The sequence below is a fragment of the Cheilinus undulatus genome, linkage group 22 (assembly GCF_018320785.1).
Source record: "Cheilinus undulatus linkage group 22, ASM1832078v1, whole genome shotgun sequence".
Taxonomy (NCBI): Eukaryota; Metazoa; Chordata; class Actinopteri; order Labriformes; family Labridae; genus Cheilinus; species Cheilinus undulatus.
In genome coordinates this window covers 32,827,236-32,846,298 of record NC_054886.1, presented here as the reverse complement: position 1 = coordinate 32,846,298, position 19,063 = coordinate 32,827,236, and the positions used below count along the sequence as shown (strand labels likewise).

The following is a 19,063-nucleotide window of genomic DNA, read 5'->3' as shown; positions in this document are numbered from 1 at the left end:
ATTAGAAAGAGGAAGGACAGTGGATGGACTCAGAAACAGGGAAGAGAGTGGGGAGAGACGTGCAGTAAAGGGCCATAGGCCAGATTTGAACCTGTCCACATACATGCGTAGCGCCTTAAACCACTCAACCATCTACGCGCCAGCATTTTTGTGTTTTTGTCTCTGATGTTGCAGATTTATGTAAAATAAGCAATACTGTGAGTGTGCAATAACATGCCAGCAATCAATGAAAGAAAAAAAGACAAAGCTTGACAACTAGACAAGAAACACTCTCGTCAACAGCTACACGCCGCTATACTGGCACAGCACCGTCATGTAGAGTGTAAAGGCATTTTAACCCTTTATGATAGTGCTGCTGAGTGTTTCTTCTATAACCATATGAAAGCATGCCAAATCACACCTCAAACACTCTTTTTTTAATCCAGGAGTAATTTGGTTTCAGTTTTCTTCAAAATCTTGGAAATGCATGGGCCATACATTATTTACAGGGAATTAAAGGAGTCCAAAAAAAAATAGTTTAAAAAGCTGTCGATGCAGACGGACAGCCTCCAACATCAGCGTGTGTTCAGGTTTGGAAAGAATTTAAACCCTTAACAATCACAAGATGAGATTAAATCCCTCATCAGATTAGAGACTCAGATGACTCAGTGATTCTTGAGTTGATAGAAAATACTTGATGGGGAACCTGTTGTTGACAGAAGGTGTCCATCAAAATTGGGGTAAATATGTCCTGAAGGGAAAACTTACACATACACTATCTTAAATTTAATGTAGTTTGGCATCACAGTTTAGGAGGGTGACAACAATTTGTAGTCATTTCAGATCCTAAAGAAGCATATAAACAGGGAAAAGAAAGGGGACCTAAAATTGAGCCGTGTGGGACACCATAGTATCCCTGACATTCCAGAGTCAATGGAAACTTGATTGGAAAAACTATTTTATAAAGCAACGCTAAGGTCAGAGCAGATTACATGAAAGTGTCTTGCAGAGGGCTCTGAACTTGAAAAATCGATGCAAAAATCAGAGTAAAATGTGCCTTTAACCAAACCTGTTCAAACACGGGACAGGACAAGAGGAAGCTGACAGATAACTTAGTTTAAATGCAGTTTGGTTTCAGGGTGTGAGAGGTGATGGAGATGCTTGTAGTCATTTTAGAAATGATTTTGTATGAATTCTCCCCAAAGGGAGCATGTAAACAGGGAAAAAGAAAAGGGGACCTAAAACCGAGCCCTGAGGGATGCCAAACTTTGTTGTGTTGACTCACCATTATAATTTATGCATTTGAAGGAATCTAAATCACTTTGAACCCAGACTACTACTCTCCTTAGCAGACCCCCAGAGACTAAAGGGGACAACGTGCAAATTAGTCACCACAGCATGTGTAACTTTCTCATTCTTAGGACTGTGAAGGCACAGGCTGTAGCTGTAGAGCAATCTAACAAGTGCAAGTGTAAAACGGTAAGTCAGAGAAATTTTAATAGTTCCAAAAGAACCCAGAACATAACTTCTCCACATAGGGCCAGGTAGGTTTGGATGGCTTTCCCCTTCATAAAAACAGTATTTTGTATTTACTTGGATTATCCTTGTCAAAAATCAAAATTTGTTTAATGATCTGAAAGTGTGAAAAATACACATAAAAGAAGAAATCAGGAAGGGCCAAATCCTTCCTCACAGCTCTGTAGGCACCAGTGGAAGCTTTAAACAATCAGAAAGCAGGTGAAATGTATCACATGGGGATTCTGGATGTCTACGAAGAATGGTGTTTACATTCAAAAACTAAAACCTGGTTTACTTTGAGATGAACCTGGAAGAGCTGCCTGCTTTAAATGTGCCTCACATCAAACATGGCTGTCCTTCTCTGTCCTCTTCTTAGCTTAAATGGAAACTTACTGCAGGGCAGAATGAATGGAAACATTTCATCACAGTCAAGCACGAGAACTCTTTAAATGTGGAAAATCCGGTTTAAGATAAGGCATGGAAACTATGGACATTTGAAGAATCCTGATCTTAAAACATGCCGCTTCATTCTCCTTTAAAGACAAGCCTAATCATAGCGAATTAACCTGAGTCAATTCTACTCAAATTAAAAAAAAAAAAAAGAGAGAGAGACACAGTGAAAACTGTAACATTACTGGCTGGGGCGTAGCACGGGGTTGGGACAGATTACCTAGGCCCACAGCAGGGAGGGGCTCTTGAGGAGTCTGTAATGAAAAGTGTGTTTTTAACCATTTTTTCTTCGTAATTAGTGTGAGTATTGAATCAAAAGCAACAAAATGAATGGGTCAACAGACTGAAATGTGTGTATGTGGGCGGGTATGTGTGTAATATTCTCTCTGGGGGCCCAAAATTGCTCGTTACGCCCCTGATTATTGGTAATAAAGACAGACCTTCTAAAGGAGTTTATTTGACAGCATTAGTGCAGTGAAAAATCAGCAGATTCTAAAGTTGAAGAGAAGCCAGGTTACCTGACTAGAAGCTGTAGTCCACAGGTGTCTGAAGCTTCATCACCAGGTGAGGAGATCCTGACTGACAAGGATTATCTGCAGCTGGGACGGCTAACAAGGATCAGCTGTGAGCGTCCATGAGTGATGCAGCTTAATTCAAACTTAAGTGTGTGTGGTTAAAGTTTGACTCCAGAATTTACTCTGTTTTTACTCCAACTCTGCAGTTGCTGGTAATAAATACACTCAAAAAGAGTAATTTTTTTTATTTTGAGAACATTTTTTGTCACTCTGGAAAAAATCCTCCCCAGATTTTCCCGTGCAGTTAAAGCATCATTGAGTTCATATTTTAATATCTTTGCTGGCACTGAACCGCTGAGTTCTCTGAAAGTCTCGTGGAAATTTCAGGTCTCTTCTTCCTCGTACAGTTTAATGAACGGCCACTCCTGTGTGAGAACAACACATCTATTATTTATTCACATACAAGGAAACACTTTTCACCAGGATGCTGCTGGGCTTTTCCTGGTGTTGGTACAGTGATATCATGAAGGACAAACAGAGTAATAGTCCCTCCACTGTTTATCGACAGGTTCACTAAAGCAGAGAGATTAAAACACCCCCATGATGAACAAAACCAGGAAACCTTTGGGGCCATTATTAGTCTGGTTCTGATCTACCACACTATCAGAAAATTCAAGGTTTTAATCTCAAAACTCAACATTTTAGATTTCCTCTGAACCGTAAAATGCAGAGTATTTCTGATAAGCTTTTTTGTTTTTGAAAACACTTTTTTTTGTCTCCTAAATTAACTACTTTTAGATTTCTTTTTTGTACAATTTTTTAAAACAAACATTTTTATTTTTTTCAAACTACAGTGAATAAATTCAAAACTATAAATGTTTTATGGTAAATCGGGGCTTTCTGAAGTAAAAAAAAAACTTGTAAATTTGCGACTTAGCATGTTCGGTTCACAATAATTTATGATTTTTAATATGTATATATATTTGTGTGTGTGTGTACATTTGTCTGTGTGTGTGTGTGTTTTGTTAATTTATGACTTTAAATTTGACATTTTTAAAATTTCCTGGTAAATTTATGGATTTTCACACAAAGAATTTTAGAAATATGTCTTAATTTTCTAACTTTTTAACTCAAAAATTTAGAATGTTCTTTTAAATTAATAACTTTTAAAAACAAGAAAAAAAAAATTGTGCCATAAATATTTTGTTGTTGTTGTTGTTTTAATTTTTAAATACGAAACTTTTTGTCTTGTTAATATTTTTCCTTTCCTCCATTCTTTTTTGTAAAGATTTAACATCTTAAACTTCAGGATTTAAAGGATTTTTATTTATTTATTTATTTATTTTAAATACAAAACTTTTTATCTTGTTAATATTTTTCCTTTCCTCCATACTGTTTTGTAAAGTTTTAACATCTTAAACTTCAGGATTTAAAGGATTTTTTTTTTTTTTTTTTTTAAATACGAAACTTTTTATCTTGTTAATATTTTCCTTTCCTCCATACTTTTTTGTAAAGATTTAACATCTTAAACTTTGGGTTGAAAATGTGACTTTTTCCTTGTAAATTTATTTGCTTTTCAAACTTTGATTTAGAGTTTATGCTTGCAAATTTACAACTTGAAATGTTCCATGGTTTTCTTGTGAATTTTTGAACAAAAATATCATAAATACATGACTTTAAGCAACTCAAAGATACTGAGTATATTTTCTTGTAAACTTATGACTTTGTTATCTCAGCATGTTGGAGTTTTCCCAAAACTAAACAGATCCTCTTTATTATCTTTTAGCGTGGCCCTAATAGGCCTCCATACTTAAGTCAGTAACACACGTGAGAAACAAGAGATTTTACACAGCTGGAGCTGGTGTTGGTGCCAACAGTAGACACGAGATTTAAACAAGAGGAAAACAGCATAGCTAGCTTCCTTTTCTTCTTCTACAGTTTACTGAAGCAGGAAGAGATAAAACAGTCCGATGAGTCAGCATCAGGGGAACAGCTTTGGGCAATCTGTGGGCAGAGTTATAATTGTGTTTCATCAGTCTGCTCTCGTGCTCATGTGTTCAGAGATTGCGAGACTGAAACAGCTTCTAAACATTTGTTTTGGTAGCAGATCTAAAATAGAGTTAAGGAAGCAAAAATAACCGATACATTTAGAAACCAAAGTCAGGAAAGAACCAAGCATATTCTGACCAGAGTCAAAGTCCCATTTTAGGGTTTTGAATATCTCAAGAATACCTTGAGGGAACATCACTAAATTTGGCAGAAATATCCACTTAGAGTCGGTTTTCAAATGAGGAGAATTTGATGCTCTACAGTCAAAGTTCAAGACAACAGTAGCCAAGCAATCCTTCAGTTACTAACAACACTCAAAACTTCGTTACAAGCATGCTCTTGTGTTTTTCCTGGTGTTGATGCCTCAACAGACAAGAGATCCAACCTGTTATTTCCCCCAGTGTTCCTCCACAGTTTCACTGAAGCAGTTAGAGACAAAGAGGCCCATGGGACGGCTTCTGATGAACAGCTCTAGGCAAATACCAGGGGAAATCATTGGCCTGTTCCATCAGTCTGCTGACGTGGTGATGTTTCCATAGATTCCATGCTTCAGTCGCTATTTCAAAACCAAACAGATTTGATTTCCTTTCATATCAGGTCTAAAATAAAAGTAAGGTGGGTAATGCATGAAGGAAAGTCAAGACACGCACATCCAAATAAAGGTAGACCATGAAGAAAAATAGAAACAGTCTCCAAGGACAACTCCAAAGTCCAAATGAAGTGGCGTACTTTGGTGCAATAAGTAACTTGGACTTTGGAGTCTGGCAGTGTGTCAGACCTCCTCTTATTGGTGTCAGGGTAGGACATGCAGCTAGTCACTTTACAAGGCAAGTCTAGGCATGTCAAGGAGAGCATAGTTTAAAAACAGAAGTTAATAATAAATGTCCATAACTTTATTCGCTGAATGTGTCTTGTAAATGGAATATCTCAAGAATGCTTTGAGGGAACATCACCAAATTTGGCAGAAATATCCACTTGGACTCAGCTTTAAAATGAAGAGAATCTGGCGGTCAACAGTTGAAGTTTGAGATTGCAGAAGTCAACCATCCCTCCAGTACTGAATACAGTTTCTTAAGATAAGGCTAGATGAAGTATAACATGATGTTTCCATCCAGAAGATTGCTGTCACCCTACATCAATCAGTGGAACATCTGTAATTTTGCTGTCCCTATAGCTGTTCAAGAGAGGGTCTACTTATCTGTCCAAAGACTCATTAAAAAACAGCTGTTCTATATCTCACCTTTGTATAATAACATTAGAACCTCTATTATTGTAAATCAGTTTATGTCTACTGTTATTTGTGATTGCTATTACTTTCTTAAATGTTCCAAGCATACAGAACTCTTCTCCAACCAGCCACAGTGATGTCGTCATTCTGAGGGAAACCCTGACGCTTCACTCTGCAGGCTGACTGAGGTGAAACCACTAAAATGTGCTGGTTCCAGTTTAGCAGGTTAGTCATCTGGCCGTGGTTCCCTGTGGGTGAAAGTTCACGGAGGGAATCCCTCTGACATCAATTTTAATGAGGAAGCGTCTTTGGCCCAGAGCTAACTAAACACACCTTCTGTTATTGAGATTAGCTTCTTGTGTTTGTTTGAGCTGAAGATTTACTACAACCACTAATCAGTCAAATATTTACTGAGTTGTAAAAGCTGACTAGGAATGAGAGATTAGATTACAACATACCTTATTAAACACGTCACCATGGAGACAAACCCACAATAAAATCCTGACTCTGCAGTTCTAACCTACTCTGACGACATTTTCTTTTCTTTGGATGTTTTATTCTTTAGTTTTTTGTGGATGTCCACTCTGACTAAAACGTAAGTCTATTAAATTTTGGAAGTCTAAGGCCAGAGCTAATGATCATTTGGCCCCATGTTAGTCATCTTGTAAAGGCAATATCTCAAGAAAACTTAATGGCATTAAGGTTTAAACTTTGCACAAATGTCCACTAAGACTCCAGAATACACCTTATTTGTTTTTGAATTGATAAAGTCAAAACTAAAGCCATTCCAGCCCTTCATCTACCACCAAACTCTCACTGCCCAGTGACTGTATAAAACACAGAAATGGCAGCAGTCACAGTTCAATTTTTGCTTTTATTTCTTGCACTTGCACTCTTAAACATGCTAGTCTACAGCTGCAAAAAAGAAACTTTAAAAACGCTATTCTGCCATTGCAGAGAGAAATTCACAAGACGTGGTTCACTGTATTCACTCAGCTGAGCTGGGAGTTCATGTTTCTTCTAAAATTAGAAAGAAATCAAGAACTGTACAGAAAGAATGACGCCCGTCTGGACTCAATAAAATGTTAATCTGGGGTGTGTCTGTATCAGAGCAGGTTATTAATAGTTTTCATTACAATGTCGAGACAATGACACACCTCAAAGGCGTTCGGTGACGACCTTTGATCAAAATGATGCCACCAAACGGAGGCGGGAGCCAAAAGGCATCCAAACCTTAAAATCCACAACAGGCATTTTAAAATGTAAAAGGGAAAGAATTAGAATTAGTCCTTCACATTGTGGTTGTTCAGGTGAGTCTTGGTGCAAAAACTTTCAATCAGGTGTATCCTGGTTTGACCGATGAGTAGAAGGTCGGGACAGCGTCCAAACCTGTGGAGGAAAGACAGACGAATATGAACATACAAAGGTAGACATGATGATTTAAGAGTTATCATGTGTTTTAATGTTCATTCAAGGCCTTTCAGAAGCATGGAAATTCAGCCATTATTACTGCTATAAATACAAGTTACTAGAAACTTCTTACTCAGCTTTAGAGAGCAGACGTTCTCTGGGTTTTCTGTTAAGCTAGCAAGTTCTGCTTTTGGTTAGAGAAACTATTTGCTGAATATGGGCTTTGAGTGAGAAGAGTGAATGAAACTCGGGGAAATTTTACCATGAGATATTTCCAGTATCTAGTAGATCTCCCATATTCCTCTTTCCTCATCAATGTCAATACAAGTGATAGAAACAAAACTATAAATGAGTTTGACAGTGTGTTTGTTTGTTTTTTTGTTTTTTTTTGTGCTGACAGATGCTTCAGATGCTGTTAGTTTCACTTTTAAAAATCAAACTAAAACTTTAGAGACCAACAGAAACATGTCTCCATGATGCAGGATATATTTGCACAAATGTCCACTCTGTCTGAAAGATGAATGGATTCTATATTGGAGTTTAAGACAAAGGTTAAGGTCATGGGGCCTCATGTTCATTGGTTAGTTGTGAATACAATATTCTAAGAATGCATGAGAGGATTTTGGTACAAACGTCCACACAGACTCAAGGTTGAGCTGGCGTGATTTAGAAGTCAACAGAAATCCTTAACCCTAGTCAGACCCTTTCAAATATCCATGGTATGGGACAGATTTCTCATCCATCGAGGCAACACCCCATAGATGGTGTTTGGAAAGGGAAGAACATTTTAAAAACCAATATGGAGGGTGATTGGATGGAAATTTTGTCTGTTTCATTCAATACAGGTCAATCAGAGAAACAAGACCTGTGACCTGTGACCTTTGGGCATTAGACACTTTAGCACCATGAGTGAAGTTACTGACCCAGTAAGAGAAGTCCGCTCTGTGGGGAGCAATGACTGTATAATGTGGATGCTATAATGAATATAAAAGAAAGGGGACTTCCTTGTTCAGTGTGCACTTTCACTCATTGCCACTTGTAGTTCCCCTTACTCAAAAATGTATTTCAGAAACTGAAAAGCTGTGATGTGATCAGTTTCAACAGAAACTTTGAGTAGGTTCAACTTCATCAGTTTTACAGTGTTGATTAATGTTGTGGAAAGCTGGGCAGGCCCACAGCGTCAGCTGGGCCCCTGAAGACCCAGGGAATCAGCCCTTCCCAGCTGTGATTTATTGATTAATTCTATCCATGTGTGTTGGATCAGTAGCACTGGTGCTAACATCCTGGCTAACAGTTAACTCATTTTGGAGCTGAAAAGCATTTCGAGCCAAGTTGGGTTTTGCCATTCAGATCAGTTATTTGTGCCCCTTTCATCACTGTTTCTGCCCATTTTGCCACATTAGTTTCCACATTACAGCCACTTTAAGTCATTTTAGCTAGTATTTAACCCCCTTCAGTACTTGAGCCACCCATTTTTGCCCTTTATTGCCACTTTTAAACTATCATAGCCACTTATATAATCCTTTTATCTATAATCCATTTTTACCAATTTTTAACTGCTCAATTAAAATAAAACAAGACACTGAACTAAAAGAAGGTGTATGACAGCCAAACCTTTCAGTTGTTAGACAATTCTTTTTTCTAAGGATAAGAATGACCCATTAAATTTAAGTTAAAATCTACTTGGCATAAACTTTGTGAATGTTTGTTTTTGCTCTCACAGTGAGGGAGGATTACATTAAATAACTGGAAACCACTCTTATGTCATTATAACCCTTCTGTAACACTGGTTTTCCTAACTGAGTGACAGATTTTTTGTCATTAAAGTAATTAATTCTCATTATTGCTTAAGTTACTGCAGATCCATGGATGTGATTTTAACTAGAGATGCTTGTCTGACCTGAAAAAGCAGCAGAATGCACAAAAACATGGACTTCTTTGGGTTTATGTTCCTCCAGACCTACAGTTTAACTTCACTATAGTACAGTTAATTATCAGCTTTTTCTGATGTTGGAGAATTTTTAAGAACAATCATAAAATTTCAGGGTCATGAAGGAGCACTAAGGCTGGTTTTGCTGTTATTAAAGATTTGTTTGGGTCATTTTTAACTCATTTATGTCATTAAACTTTGACACTGTTTTTAGACTACAATAACAATGATCTATTGGAGAAAGTTTGTTTTCTAGTGACAGTATTTACCCAGCAGAGCTTTATATAACTCGTATCTATTTGTTTACATCACAGTCACACGCCAGAGAAGGTAAAAATAGAAAGCAGGTCAGATTACATGAATGACGTAACTGCTATTGCAGCCTTTCAGCTGCCTGTTTGTTTATGTCACCATAGAGACGGTTTCAAGTGTCATGTGGTTGAACCAATGAGAGCTGCGTAGTTAGAGGGCTGTACTTCCTCTCCAGGCAGACACCAGCAAACCCTCATGTGAGAGACTTACCTAACAACTATTAATGTGGCAAAAAGTGAAACTCAGAGGCACAGAGGTGAGTTCTCTCTTAGATTTATTACTATAGACTCAATCTCTCAGAGTTTCTGGTTCAAATGTAAAGATCTGGGAATTTTACTTCATTGTTTGCTGTTAAGGAAAAGAGGCATGTTTGGCTCCTGTTACCTGTGAGCCGGTTCATCTGGACTCCTGGTGTTATGGTAACATCAGTGTACGGGACGTCCCGCTCCACTTTTCCTGCAACACAACACTTAAAAATTACACACAAGCAGCAGCAACAAACAGATGTTTGAAACTGAAAAACCAAAGAACCTGTTTCTGAAAAATGGCTTTAAAGCAAAGTGAAAAAGTAGAGATTCAGTTAAGTTTTATCACCAAGGAGAGGAAAATGTTCTTGTTTTTGTTGCTCTCTCAGCTCTCTAACAGCGACCAGCTGTTTATACAAATACTTCTGTAATGGAAAACTAGAAAAGGAACAGAAAAAGTATTCATGTGAGAATCCCTCAGAGGACGTAAAAAAAACTCTACCCTGCCCATCCTAAAGGTCATAGTTTGAATAGATAGCGTGGATTATCTGGTGCATTTTCGTATATTCTACCTAATTAAACCAACATTGCTATTGTCCAGTTTACCAACATCCTTAGTTATTAACATCCAGCTCAGCTGTTCCACTCAAAGTGCAGTAAATGGACAAAAGTATTTGGCCACACCTGTTAACTACTGAATTCAGATGTTTCCTAAATGGGTCAGTCTGTAAATGCCACTTTGGCAATAAGATAGTTCATGAAATTTCATCCCTGCTGGATATTTCACAGTCAACTCTAAGTGATGTCGTTAGAAAGTGGAAGAGTTTAGGAACAACAGCAAAAGACCAGCTATGATTGCACCAGCTGTGCGTAAATTCAAACGTAGCCCAGTTTGAATGTAAGTTCTTACTTATGAAGGAGTTTACGCTCTCCTGACATTTGAGGTGTTGCAACCAGCTGTGATAGTTTCAGCATAGGCTTACCGGGTGTAAAGTCCTCTGTAGATTACGGCTGTCATAGCGATAGTGCTGAGAGACGGGATAACCCAGAGGGTGACGAGGAGTTGAGGATTTTACTGGCAGTTTGGTGTCAGCATTTCCACTGTTAAATTATCTCGTGTTATTAGTGATTTCATCACTCGATATCAGTGTTATTTTATACTGGCTCTAGGTTTAGGCTTCAATACTCACATGCGAAATGCATTGTCAAATTTCTCATCCACACTGGACGCTGTTTGAGGATTAGTGGCAGTTAGCATACATTATTTTTAGCTGTTATGTTTTTCAGTGATTGATTAAAGTAAAAGAAATCATCATATCTGCGACAATATTTTGGTTAGTTTGGACATAAATTTCTACTAGTTAAGATCAACCTTACGTCTCTAATGATGCAGCTTAAGTTAGAACTGGTGTTTCCACTTAGGGTTTAGTGTGGACATTGCACCATGACTTAAAGGGATACGTCATCATTTAGGCAAATTTGCCTATTGTCATAATCCCTATAGTCTTAGTAATAGGTTTGTTACCTTTAGTTGTCGGTGCAAGCTATTTTTAGATCTGCAGCGCTGACATGCCAGCTGCTCTGCCAACACTATGGAGTCTTATGGTATTCCGGCTTTCCCTCATCAAACTCATCAAATACACAATCCAGCAACTCCAAAATGCTCCCATGGACAAGTTGTGACCTGCACATTCACCAGGCTATGAAATAATAACGTGTAATTATGTAACATTACGACACATGAAGCAAATAATCAGAACTACTTTCTGAGTAAACCATTGGGCGGAGTGACACAGTGCGCGCCTGTGGCAGTGCCGTAGTCACTTGGTAGTTCTGGCTTTGCATTTAAACTTTAAAACATCTCCATCTCGTAACGTTCCATGATTATTTCATAGCGTGGTGAATGTGCAGGTCACAACTTGTCCACGGGAGCGCTTTGGAGTTGTTGGATTGTGTATTTGATGAGTTTGATGAGGAAAAGCCAGAATACCATAAGACTCCATAGAGTTATCACAGCAACTGGCATCTCAGCCCCGCCAATCTAAAAACAGCTTGCACAGACAACTAAAGGTAAAGAACCTATTACTAAGACTATAGGAATTATGGCAATGGGCGAATTTGCCAAAATGTTGAAGTATCCTTTTAAGGCAGAGTTTACGTATAGCTGGTGGAACAGGCTGCTGGTAAACTCAGAGTGGAATCAACGACTGCTAAGGTGTGTGACAGATTCAATAACTGAAAAATTCTGAACTTCCACTGGCATTAATGTAAACAGTGAAACTGCAGCAGGAGCTTCAGGGTTAAGGCTCAGTTCCTTATCTCCAGTGAAGGCCCATCTCAATGCTTCAGCATACCAAGATATTCAGGACAATGCTATGCTTCCAACTGTGTGGCAACAGTTTAGGGAAGGCTTTTTTCTATTCTAACATGACTGTGGCCCAGAGACCAAAGAAGGACAAGAAAGACATGGTTTGATGAGTTCAGGGTGGAGGAACTTGAGCCTGACCTCAACCCCACTGAGGACCTTTGGGAGCCCGGCCTTCTGGTCAAACATCAGAGCCTGACCTCATAAAAGTCCTGCAGAATGAATGGGCACACATTCCCACTGAAACACTCCAAAATCTTGAAGAAAGACTCCCAAGAAGAGCAGAGGCTGTTATGGCTGAAAGAAGGATACCAACTCCATATTGAAGTACATGTCATTGCAGTCCCTGCAGGTCTAATGGTCAGGCGGCTGAATACTTTTGTCCATGTGGTGTATTTAATGTGGAACAAATGGGGCTGGAATTAAATTTGCAAGTTAGGTTCAAAAATTTGCGGTTGAGGGCCCCTAAATGTTGCTCTATAAATAAACTTTCACTGTCTAAAATAAAAAAAAATCTCTTTAGACTGCCCATCCATGCTTTTGTTCAAATATATGATCTTAACATCTTAGAATATTAACCTACAGTTTCAATGTTCCACTCAAAGTATTTAAACTGGTCAAACAATGACGTTGGAATTCATTTTGCAAGTCTGATTTTGAAATTCTCACACAACACCCAAATCTGGAGTGGAAAGATGCTGACGAACATCCTTCGTCATTCACACACAAAGCCACGGTCCGCTCCAGTTCAGATGAATAGTAAGAATTCAGAGACCTCAGAGTGTGTTTGTCTAGCTAAACAAAAGCAGAAACACTCCCACTGCTCATGATATTTTTAACATGTTGATAAAAATTCTATTTCAAAGTTCAAGGTGTTTCTTCAAGGTGTTACTTTCACTGGAGCTGTTGAGCCTCTGACCACATCCTGTCATATCTGATCAGATCTACCTGGTTAGTAAGGACACCTCCACACTATAACTGTTAGCCACTTTTTTCAACTTCAGATGGGACTTTCACCTTCGCCACCACAATCTTCAGTCTACATAGATGTTCTGCTTCTACAACAGGATATAAAATGTCACATTCTACATAGAGGCTAACCTTTGTATCGTCTCCAGAGGTAGAAGAGAGCCGCAGAAATCACCGCCATCAGCATAAGGCATACGACCACCACAGGAAACTTAGTGCATGCTCTGTAGGTGTGGAGCTCCTTGGGACGTCCTGCTGTAAAAACACAAACCACATGTTGGCCTAAAACAACAAAACCTTTCTAGACTGCTTTGTTTTGGGATAAACAGGAAATTTACAGTCAGAGTTGTTTATTTAAACAATTACTGCGTATTCACACCAACTTTTTCCATCAATTTAAACAAACTCAAAGATATTTTTCTAGGTTCAAAGTTCACTATTGGCTGGAAACTGCTCCAAAAAAACTGCATTATCATTGAAAGGTGACGCTTAACAAACAGATATGACTGGACTAATAATTGAACTGGGCTAGATAAACATGACAGGATAGACTGGATTGGATTTTTTGATAAACAGCATGCTGTTTACAGATGTGATTTTAAAACATGCATTAGACCATCTAAGACGCTTAAACCTTTTTTAATTCTCAACAACCTTTATCTGGAAATATAAAAGGAATAAACCCCTAACCTTGAAGTTTCATTGTTTAGATGAACTGTAAACCAGCTGTCCTCCATCATGTCAACATTATGTTGGATATGTAGAGTATCTGCAACCTCATGCTAACTTTAAAAGGTCGTCTTGACTGTAGGAGGTCATCTAGTATGTGTTTGAGTCTTAGAGCTGCCCACGGACAAACAGAAACCCTCATTAAGTTCTATTAATAAACATCCATCTATGATCATCATTCAAGATCATTGATACTTTACCTTTCCATGTGCTGATGTTATCTGCTTAGCAACACTTAGAAACAGTGGTTAATCATTATCACCACACCTGCACACAACAGGTGAGAGACAAGAGATGGAAACATAGTGTGGTGGGAGTTGTAAACTACAAATGTAGACTGTTCTAAGGTCATCAAAACAAAGCTGTGTATGTTGATGGATACCTTTACCTCCAACCAAAACTGATCAATGTTCACTTGAAGGTCGTTAGAACAATGCAGCTTTGTTTCTGGTAATAACGTCTATCAGATCTACAATTCTATCTCTACCAGCTTCTCTCTTGGTTCTCAGGTCGTTTTTCCACCTGATAGCCCGGGGGACTCGGCCCGTTTTGGAACGGAAATAGCAACATTGTTGTTGATTCCTTTGGTTTGGTTTTCATTCACACTGCTCTTGGTCAAACAGACCAAACCGTCTGAACACCTACAACCTCTGCCTGTTAGGGGCGCTGTCGTTACAAACAAACAGCAACCAAGTTGAAAAGAAGGCGTAGAAGAAGATGAAGCCGGAAATCCATATTTTTCTGATGATCTTTTTTTCCACATAAACAATGATAAAACAGAATTTACGCCATCTTGGGGTTTCTGCTTTTGCATTGGGGCATTAGGAGCAGGCAGCGAGGTGGTGAGCTGTCCAACATGTTGTTCTTTACACGAGACAAATAAATCAGCACTGAGTACGATGTGTTGCTATGGTTACACAGACGCCAAGCAAGGTACTGACATGTATTTGAATGTATTAAATCACATATAAATCCTTAAATCCTTATGCTTTATGCCACATCCTGCCTTTGGTTCACAAGTTGGTCCGCTTTGCTTTCATACCTCAAACAAACCACACCAGGGTTCGTTTGGAAGCGGACCAAGACCCCCTCTTTTCAAGCGGACCAGAGTCCACTTGTTTGGTCCGCACCAGAGTTCATTTGAGCTTTCACACCACTCGAAACGAACCGGACTATCTGGGAAAACGGACTAGAGTTCGTTTAAAGCTCTGGTGTGAATGCGCCCTTAGAGCCACTGGAACCCACTTCATGAATGATTAATGCATGAGAAAACATTAGGTAGTTTTGAAGAGACAGATATAAGCACACATGACTGGCGTGACAATTTACACTGACACTTATTATCAGGAAGCAGCTTTCATAGACCCAAGACTGACCCTACCTCTGACAGAGAGCCAGCTGTCCAGAGACTGTCCAACTCCAGAGATGTTACACTTGTAGAGTCCTTCATCAGACTTGTTAACACTGTGGATGGTCATGTTTCCTGTAGAGCTGCTACCGATGAGGAGGCCATCTTTGTAGAAATCGGCTGGGAGATTGGAAGAGGAAGCTGCGTACTCATCAGGACTAAGACTGGAGGTGATAGTTGTCCTGTTTGTGCAGCATAGAGTCACATCGTCTCCCTCCATCACAGGAAGAGCAGGACTCTCCAGGATCACAGGACCACCTGAGGGACAAATCAGGATTTTTGGCAAGATTGTTTGTACAAGTGAGATTTTTCCAGAAATCTTTGATTTTTTTCTAGTTTCCTTTATACCCACTGGTCACTGTGATGTTGATGGACTCGCTGTACTCTCCTGCTGCAGACTCACACCAGTATACTCCACTGTCTAATGGGTAAAGATCATCTAAGGAGCAGTCTGATTCATTTGTTCCTTCCTTTGATTCCAAACACTCTTGATTTATTCTCAATGATGTGTTCCTCTTAAGCATCCAATGAGAACAGATTCCCTGCTCTCCACAGCTCAGTGAGATGGACTCGTACAGAAAGAACTGGGATCTGTTTGGTAGAACTCTCAGAGCCACTGAAAGAAACACAGAGATGATAAATTAAGATTCATGGATGCATCATTCCTGCAACCCTGCAGGAGATAAAAGGTGTATGATGGATGTATTTATGTTCCATTAATACATGGTCCTAATCATATCCAGTGTTGTGAAAACATATTTGCCCACTCTCTTTGTCGACCTTGAAATGCATGAAATGCTGTTAGTTTTGTGCCACATGTAAAGTTTAACTTTTGTCTGGTCAGTCCTCAGAATATTTTCCCAGAAGTCTTGGGGATCATCAGGATGTTTTTAGTCAAATGTGAGACGAGTCTTTGTGTTCTCGTTGGTCAGCAGTGGTTTTGATCGTGGAACTCTCCCATGATGCCGTTGTTGCCCAGTCTCTTTCTGATTGTTGAATCATGAACTCTGACCTTAACTGAGTCAGTGAGGCCTACAGGTCTTTAGATGTTCTTCTGGGACCTCCTGGATGAGTCGACCATGCTCTCTTGGAGTCATTTTGGTAGGCCAGCCTCTCCTGGGAAGGTTCACCACTGATCATAGTTTTCTAGATTTGTGGTTAATGGCTCTAACTGTGGTTTTCTGGAGTCCCAATGCCTTAGAAATGGCCGGCCATTTCTGGGAAACTTTGCCAGTATTTTATAAACCATCAGTCTTATGTTCTTATGTTGACTTTCCTTTGTTGGCAACTTTTGAAAAGTGGGTGGAACCATTTTCGCCCACTTTTCAAAAGTTGCCAACTATGGCGAACTATTTAGAAAAAAATGAGAAAGAAAAGCACCAACATCCCCAGATTCATCAACATTCTGTCCTCTTCCTGTGATGATAATGACACCAAAGCTTATAAACATCCCATCAGTCATGTTGAGGATCTTCAGATGTGGTTCTGGGTTCTTTTGTGACTTCCTGGATGAGTCGTCCATGCTCTCTTGGGCTGCGTTCACACTGCAGTTAAAAGTGATCTGGATCTGATTTTTTCTGACAGTGTAAACACCACAAGCCACATTGAACCTGACCTTTTCAAATCAGATACAGGCCACTTTCAGATGTGGTTCTACATCAGATTTGATCTTTTGGAATTTGACTGCAGTGTTAACAGCAAAACCAAAATTTCATTTCTGAGAAAAAATCTGAATTGAACATTAAGGCCTGCAGTGTGAACCTAGTCTCGAAGTCATTTTGCTAGGCCGGCTACCTACTCCTGGGAGGGTTCACCATAAGTTTTCTCCATTTATGGGTAATGGCTCTCATCATGGTTGCCTTGAGCCCCAAAGCCTTAGAACTGTCTTTGTAAGGCTTTCCAGACTGATAGATATCATATACTCATCTGTTTTTGAATTTCTTTAGATGACACCCTGAAATCAGGAAGGGGGCAAATACTTTGTCACCACAATGTATATCAGGGTTACTCAACCAAAGAGCCAAATTGTTGAGAAGTGCCTTTGCAAGGGCCACAATGTAAGTGGTGAAAAGTGGCAAAAAATGGCTTGAGGTAGCAATAAACATAAGTTAAAGGAGGCAAAAAGGGTCAAAAAACAGCAAAAAATTAGTGAAAATGGGGAGAAAAAGTGAGAAAAAGGTCAGAAAGTAGCAAGAATGGGTGAGAAGTGACGACAAAGAGAGTTACAGGCGGCAAAAAGTGGAAAATTGTAGCAAAAAATGAGTGAAAAGTGACTAAAATGGGCAAGAAGCAGTCAAGAGTGTCAAAAATAGGCAAAAAATAGGAAACAATTGGTATGTAATTGTAAAAGTCTGCTTAAATGGGCAAAAAGTGGCAAAAAATGGGGGAAGAAAGTGGCAAAGAGAAGCAAAAATTTGGTTAAAAATAAAAGGAAACAAGTAGTATTTAATGGTAAAAGGTGGCTTGTTTGGACAAAAGTGGCAACAAATGGGCAAAAAAAGGGCAAAAATAGGGATAAAGTGGCAAAAATAGAAACAAAGGGGGTATTTAATAGCAAAAGGAAGCTTAAATGGGTGAAAAGTGGCGAAAATGGTAAATATAGTAAAAAGTTTCCCTTTTTTTAAGGTCTTCTGGGGGATAATGTTTAAAATGAAGACACAAAAGAGCCACACGTTGAATATCACTGCTATATATGATTCCTGGATGTTTTTTACTCCTTGTTCTCTAAGATTCATGTTGGACCTTGTCAACTGCACAGGTCAGCTTAATCTACGCCACTACCAACATTTTTCAACAAAAGTGTCCAGATCTGCTCAAAGTTTCTACCCATTTAAATGATTTCTTTCTCACTGTTGGCTAGTGCTGGCTTTAAGTGGTTCTTCATAGAAATATATCAATAAACACATTTATAAGTCCAGAGTCATTGCATGTCTTTGTTGCTGATTGTTTTCTATCTCTAGATTTTATTGATAAACAGCATGACGAGCGGAAAACCGAGCTTTTGTGCCGACATCCGGCAATCTTGTCGCCTTTCTGACATTTGCAAGTTTCCTTGTTTCGTTACGGATGTGATTTTTAAAAAACAGATTAGACCATCTAATATGTTAACATCTTTTTGATTCTCAACAACTTTTATCTGAAATATAAAAGGAATAAATCTCATCACTAGATGAATCAGTGTCTGTATGAAGTGTAGGTGTTGCTGTCAGCTTTTATACAGCTCAGTGTTATAAAGGCCAAACCAGATTACCAAACCAGAGAGCATCAATAGCTGCACAGCTCTAAAGCACATAGAGCAGATCAGTGCAACACTGCTCATTATCACCCACAAGGAAACACCAGACCCTGACTGAGTGAAGATAAAGATGCATTTCACACATTTTCTCATCTGCAATTGCAGAGAAAACTGACAAATGTCAGCCTGCAAAGGCTGTTTAATATTCAAATCTCTTTGAGTGTTCCTTGCATAACAAAATAATGGTACTTTCTGAGCATTAACCTGCAAGTTTTTGTGTTATTTATTACATAAAAAGCAGTTAAAAGCAACAGAAAATGAACAAATAATCCCCAATATGCAGATGATACACAGATATTTAACTGAAACAGTCAGGACATACAGACATGCTTTTTATGTAGGAAATGTTATGGTTTTAGTTGATCATGATGTGCTGTTTGCAGTGATTGCAGGTACATTATGTGACAAATATGAACAAAAACAATAGAATTGCACTGAAAAGTAGAGGATATGGTCAGTATTTCAGAACAACAGCACATATACCGTACTCACCCATGACAGCGCACAGAGTTGTTATCGCCATGATGCTTGAACTGTCTGGTGGGCTGCTTCTATCACACCTTACTTAAAGCGTGAGCCTATCTTACAAAGGCCACCGCTTCCTGCTGTCATTGTTTCTCAACGCTGCAGCCATGGCCTCGATTCTTGTTTCCTCAGAAAA

General features: G+C 38.9%; 1 protein-coding gene across 1 annotated transcript; it reads right to left on the bottom strand.

Annotated features, from left to right (window-relative positions):
* Positions 1-6,718: 6,718 nt before the first annotated feature.
* Positions 6,719-18,925, bottom strand: LOC121504770. Its single transcript, XM_041779830.1, has 6 exons — positions 18,895-18,925; positions 15,460-15,723; positions 15,081-15,365; positions 13,103-13,225; positions 9,776-9,847; positions 6,719-7,128 (listed from the first exon to the last, which is right to left on the bottom strand). Exons 1-6 carry the CDS (start codon positions 18,923-18,925, stop codon positions 7,076-7,078), a joined length of 828 nt encoding a protein of 275 aa, XP_041635764.1. The 3' UTR covers positions 6,719-7,075.
* Positions 18,926-19,063: the final 138 nt, after the last annotated feature.